The sequence below is a fragment of the Grampus griseus genome, assembly GCF_964374135.1.
Source record: "Grampus griseus genome assembly, contig: HAP1_SCAFFOLD_50, whole genome shotgun sequence".
Classification (NCBI taxonomy): domain Eukaryota; kingdom Metazoa; phylum Chordata; class Mammalia; order Artiodactyla; family Delphinidae; genus Grampus; species Grampus griseus.
Window position 1 is genome coordinate 1,379,740 of NW_028133393.1, and position 6,000 is coordinate 1,385,739.

The 6,000-nt window shown below is 60.5% G+C and overlaps 1 protein-coding gene across 1 annotated transcript; it reads right to left on the reverse strand.

Moving 5' to 3' along the window:
- Window positions 1-331: 331 nt before the first annotated feature.
- On the reverse strand, window positions 332-5,647 carry TMEM37 (transmembrane protein 37). The gene is made up of 2 exons (XM_082682081.1): window positions 5,581-5,647; window positions 332-1,114 (listed from the first exon to the last, which is right to left on the reverse strand). Exons 1-2 carry the CDS (start codon window positions 5,599-5,601, stop codon window positions 524-526), a joined length of 612 nt encoding a protein of 203 aa, XP_082538207.1. The 5' UTR covers window positions 5,602-5,647; the 3' UTR covers window positions 332-523.
- Window positions 5,648-6,000: the final 353 nt, after the last annotated feature.

Sequence of the window (6,000 nt, forward strand, 5' to 3'; positions counted from 1 at the left end):
GTCAAACGGTTTGAAAAGCTTCTGCACCCCAGCAGCCCTGAACGCTGCCTCCCTGACGCGACCAAAGCTAAAGCAGGGAATCTGCACGAGGCCCTTTGAGCTGGTGAAGCAAGTCCTCGGCACTGACTGGACACCCTTCGCTGACAGACGATTCACTCTTAGCAAGCCCGGAGGCCCCGGGGGCCCTGCAGCCCATATCCCAGCAGAGTCACTAAAACAGGTGTGGAATGTACTTGGCTGTGCAGCCAGCCTGAGCACCGGTTACCTGAGCTGCTTCCACATCTACTCCCATCCCAGGAAGGACTCAAGAATGGGTTTCAGAATATGTTTCTTCTTGTGAAGTCAACATCCTAATAACGTGGCTAAGCTGGTGGCTCGGAGGCGCCCACCTGCCCTCTGGGCTGCAAAGGCCACTGGCCCGACCACCCCAAGGCCGAGAGGCGGCAGTTCGAATGTCACGTGTTGGAGAAGTCCCATCTTGACCACACTTTCTGGTAGAACTCAGCGCCCTCGCTGGGGGGGGCTAAAATTTTGCAGGCAGGCCCCAGGGGTACGTGACGCTGTCAGTCCGGCTGATACTGTTGATGTGGAGGCCGCTGATGGCGTTCAGGAAGAAGAGGAAGGAGGCCGTGAATTCGCTCCAGAACGTCAGGCTGAGGCCCATGAGCGTGACCTCGTTCCTAAGGAGGGTCAGGAAACTCAGGAGGGCCCCGAAGGAGAGGATGGAGGCGAGGAGGAAGAGGGCGGAGCCCACGGCCCACTTGTGCCACGAGTGGGCGTCCTCGGACACCTGGGACACCATGAGGAGCTCCAGGCCAAAGATGGCGACCACCACGGCCAAGGTGGCCACGCTGCGGGCCACCGCCATGCCCGAGGCTAGCCCGGGCACGTGGGCCTGCCTCAGGTCTCGGAGGCAGTGCAGCTCAGCCTGGTTGGAGGTGGTGCAGAAGTGCCACAGCCCGAACAGACGGTCGTTGGCCAGGAGCCAGTGGCCATCGCAGATGGAGAGGGAGGAGAGGACCACGGCCAGGGAGGCGCACAAGATGATGAGGGCCCGGATGGAGGGTTCAAAGAAGGACCGGCGGGGCCTCCTTTGGGCCAGCAGCTTCTGGGCCTGGAAGACAGCACGGGGCAGCATGAGGGAGGGCCCCCGCCAGCCCACCAGCCTCCTCAGGGAAGACCCAGAGCACACCTTGTAGCTTCCGACAGCCACGGTTTCTGCTTCGGTCTCCCAGGATGCCCGGGAAGCCCACCTTAGTCACAGCACAGACCCACCTCCTGGTGGGGCGGGGGGGACCCCCCTCCCATCCTACCTGTTCCCCATCCGTCCTCCATTCGAGACCTATAAGCATTGCCTGTGGATCCAGTTATTCATCGGGCAAAGAGTTCCCTGACCTTTCTTTAATGATCTTTATAATGCGTAAGAAACCCAAATTGTATTGACAGGCAAATCTTGGTCCATTCTGAAGTCAGCAAACCTGTCTGGCTTGGCAGACGTGACCTTGAGCTAGCAGCCAGCCTTGGTTTCTTTGTATGCAAAACAAGAATACTGCACTAGACATTATTAGCACATCAGTGAAGGTTACACAGCTCCCTCTTCTGGCCCCTGGTCTTCCCCAGTTTCATTCTAATCTGCACCCAGCTTTTTCTGCACTTTTCTTCAGTGAGCAGTGATGTTTGCACTTTGCCCTTCAGTCTGGCTCAGCCTGTACTCCGCCCAGGACACGGCACCGCTGTCTGTTCTAGAAGCTTCTGGGCGGGGGAGTCCCTGAGGCTCCCCTTCAGCCTATGGTTTCGGCCCCGCAAAAGTACACCCTATCCTCTCTCCTGACAAGCTGGGCCAAGCGTCCAGTGAGGTGTCCCTTCTCACAGCCCCGGGACACCCCCAAGCCACCGTCCCCAACCCCCAACCCGGAAGCAAAAGGAATGCTTCAAAGGGTAAAACTCCTTAGACGGCCCACAAGCCCTCCCAGGGCATCCTCCCGGCCACCTCGCATGCCTAGGACAAGCCTAGAACTTTCCTCCTCACACCTACTGGTCCCTCCACCTGAAAGGCTCTTCTCCCGGCTGCCCCCCCTTTCTCCATTCTTCATGTCTCAGCTGAAACATCGCCTCCTGGGAGAGGTCTGTCCTGCCCACTCAACCCAGAACGGACCCCTCCGGTCACTCTCTGTCAGGAACCGTTCTGACAAGTTTTCCATTCCTGTCTGATTCATAGTGGGAGGGCAGGACCGTGTCCCCAGCACCCGGTGCCAGTGCCATGCTCAAGAGCCACGAGGTCGAGTTTGCAGCCGCTGTCACTTCCATCTGAAGCTCCCTTTAAACCATCTCCTGCCCAGTCATAACTTACGCCCTTTACAGTGTGTGTGGAAGCAGCCCAGGTCACGCCCCAGTTTGGGAGGTAAGCAAAGCACACAGCTCATGCGTGACGGTCACTGCTGGGAAGCAAACCGAAAGGGGACTCTGGGGGTGAGCCCTATGCCACGTGCAAGCGGAGGCTTCCAGAGGCGGTCTGGGCCACCCTTCTCGGTGAGGGGCAGAAAGCAGAGCCACGCTCCCGGGAGGCCCCGGGATCCTTATGGATCCAGCTTGCTTTCAGCACTTCTGCCTAGTTAGGGTCCTGTCTCACTCTTAAACCTGAGTCTGGTGGAGTAGGGTGCTCCATGGCGGGGGGCGGGGGGGGGACGGGGCGGGGTATGTAAAAAGGGAAACTGTCACACACAGGTCAGGGGACCAGCCCAAGAGCATTCACCGAGATCACAGTAAAGCCTGGCACAGCTGCCCGACAACTGTATCATGTGTAGTGGGGGGGATGCACACAGCCGGTAAGTACCCACTGGGGCCTTCGTGGGAGGGGCTCAGTACGTGGTGAGAAGGGCTGGAGTGGCCAGAGGGACGCCCAAGGGCTCGGGACCCGACTCAGACCAGAGGCAAAGGCAGTCGGGGGCGCTGTAAAGAACACTCAGGCGGGGAGTCTGGGCTCTGGTTCTCAAACTGCATCCCCTTGTCTCCTTGAGGCCTCCAGGTGCTAAAGCAGGGGGCAGGGGGTCAGCTCCCGGCCCCTCACTTCAACCACAACAGGTCCCTCTTACCTGCTGGAGCCACTGGGAATCTAAGAGTCTGTACTGGATTTCATTAGGAAAGAACGGCTCTACTAAGAAACAAACCAAGGGAACTTTGAAATCTCTGTGCCTACAAACCATAAAGGTGTTTGTCTTTGCGAGGTTTCTTAACCTCCTTGACCCTTATTTTCTCATCTACCGTTCCGTAGTTACATTTTGTACCAGGAGTTAGTGATCCCTGCAGGAAAGAGTAGCCATGAAGGCACCCGGAGGTTATAACTCCCTACAGGTTGATAAGTTTCTAGGATGGGAAAACCCCAGATGCAGGCAACAAGTCACAAGAACGCAGCACCCAGAGGCCTTTTGACCTCAGACATCACGCTGTCTGGAGAAAAAGCACATGCCATCCTACCCTCAGCCCCACCTGTCCTGCACACAGAGTGAACTTTAATCTCCAGGCCCTCAGACATCACACTGGGATCAGGAAAAGACAGCTGACATCAGGTCATTTTCCCCCTCCCGCCCCAAAGGAGGGCATCATTCAAACTCTGACACCAGTAAAACTCCCAAGGATTAAGTGAGATCATGAATATAAAGGTGCCCAGCACAGAAGCAGTTCCTGATTAATATTAGTAACAGTAATAAGGTAACTCGGGAGTCCTCCTTCCTCACCACTGCCCCACACCCCGGCTGCCAGCACCTCTGTGAACTTCCAGTGATGCAGGGCCTGAAATCCTCTCCCGGAGGGCAGCTGGGCAGCAGCGTGGTCAGTGGAAGGTCCGTGGACCAGAGGGTATGAGGGCAGTCTAGCCCTGCCCCTGACCCACCAGCCTCTAGCTCTGTGACCTTGGGCAAATCACTTAAATCTCTTACGGCCTGGACCATCTCCACTGAAAAAAAAGAAAAATGGAAGCATTTCCCTTTTTCATCCAGAGCCCCGAATGATTAGTAGTGACCTGTAGAACAGTGTCACTTGGCACTCCTGGGCCACTGAGGCCAATGCCAAGGTCTTGTCTTCCTCTGGAACCCAGCACCCCATCTGATCCCGTCAACCCCTAAGTAGTGGACACTTTGGGTTGCTCACTACTTTTCTCCACATGAAGCCCCCGCCCCGCGCCCCTGCGCTTCCTCCCCCCCGCCCCCCTTCCCAGTGCCCACTCAGCCCAGGCCCAGGTCAGACCCACCCCCTCTTCAGCTGGAAATCTCCTCTATAGCCTCCCAAAGAGTAAGCCCGCTCCGCCTGCGTGACCGCAGGGCACCGGGAGCCAGCACGCTTGCCTTTTAGCTCTTTGGCCTCCGGCGAGCTATTTACCCCCTGAAGATAACAGTACCTGCCTCCTGGCCCCCCGGGGGGAGCCGAAAGGAGACCTAAGCACCCCAACCGCTTAGAACAGTGCCAGGCAGGCGGTTAAGTGCTCCTAAGCATCAGCCCCGCCCCCCTTCTTTCACTAAAAGGTCAAGTCTGTTTACCTGGCTGCTCTCCTGCCCTCCCCACCCCCGTTAACTCCTGCCGCAGTTTCTTCACCTCTTAATCTAGCACTCGCTTCCCCAAATCACTCCTAAATCCCGGTGTGCACGTCTCTCCCCCGCAGGGCCGTCGGCTCCCGAAGGCGGGACCGCACCCGCTCCCACCCTCCTCACTGCCGGTCCCGGAGGCGGCTTGGCCGGGACCCCAGATTATGCCCAGAACGAGAGGAACTCGCTGCATCCGGCTCTAGGGTTGCGGTGTCCCGGCCCCAAGGGGCTTGGGGCGCGGCCTGTGGGTGGAGTTTCTCCTGTTCGGGCCCATAAGTCTGGTTCGACTCGATTCTATCGCTGAGCCGGCCGCCACGGGCGGGTTACTGCACCTGAGCCTCGGTCACCGCATCTACAAAGTGCGCGCAGCGGGATCAGCCCCGGAATCTGCGCTGCGGGGCGCCGAGCACTTGCAGGCAGAGGCTGCGGGCCGCTCTCACCGTCCCGACCGTCCAGTCGGGAGGTAAGGAGGCGGGACGCGTCCGCTAGGGAAGCTCGGCGCAGGGCAGCGGAGAGCCGCACGCCCGGGGGGTGGGGGTGCGGATGGACCCCTCGTATCATTCTAAGGAGAAACTCCATCTCTGCGAGGCGGGCCCCTCCCCTCTCTACAGCCTGTCCTGAGGTTTCCGCGTGCCCCAGCGAGTCCACCCCCTTGCCCGCCCCCCAAAATCAGTTTTGGGAGGGGAGATGGTCTTGCTGCCCCCGCCCAGGAAAGTTCTGGCTTCCCCAGAGATTCTTCCTCGTGTGACAAGGCGAGCCTCATTTTTACGAGTGGATTCCGTCCATCCTTCGCTCCAGATGCGCCCCCTTTTAACAGGAGGGACCCCTCTGGTGCACCTAACAGATGAACACTGCGGACCCCAAAGAGAAGCACAACACTCCTCCCCAGCCGTTTAGGAGCCTCGGTGCCCGCAGGACCTCGAGGAGACCGCGCCCTGGGCGGCTTCCCCCCCCGGACCCCGGCCGGGCCACTCCACACCCCCCGCACCGGGCTCTCGCCCACCTGCACGCCGAGGGCTGTCATCCCGCGCCTGGGCTCGGCCGCGCGCTCCCGCCTGGTTCTCTCGGGGCTCCCGAGCGCTGCTCTGCCGGGGCCGCGGCTCCCGACTCCCGACCTCTTCCCGGGGGCGGGGCGGGCCGGAGGGAGGAGCGGGCGGAACTGCTGCCCCCGGGCGGCTGGTCGGGCCAGGCCCCTCCCCGCCCGCCCGCCCGCAGCGGCTCGGTTTGCGCTGAGTCAGAGGGGCCGCCGGAGGAGCCCCCGGGCAGGGGCGGGGGCCAGGACCCGGCCCGAAGGGGAGGCTCGGGCCCTGCGGGAGGGCTGACCCGGCCGACTTGCAGGCCCGGAGCCGCTCCCAAGTCTCAGGGCACGGCTGTGCCCGCGGCGCCGATTCCTCGAGGGCCCGGGGCCCAGGAGCCGGGTCCG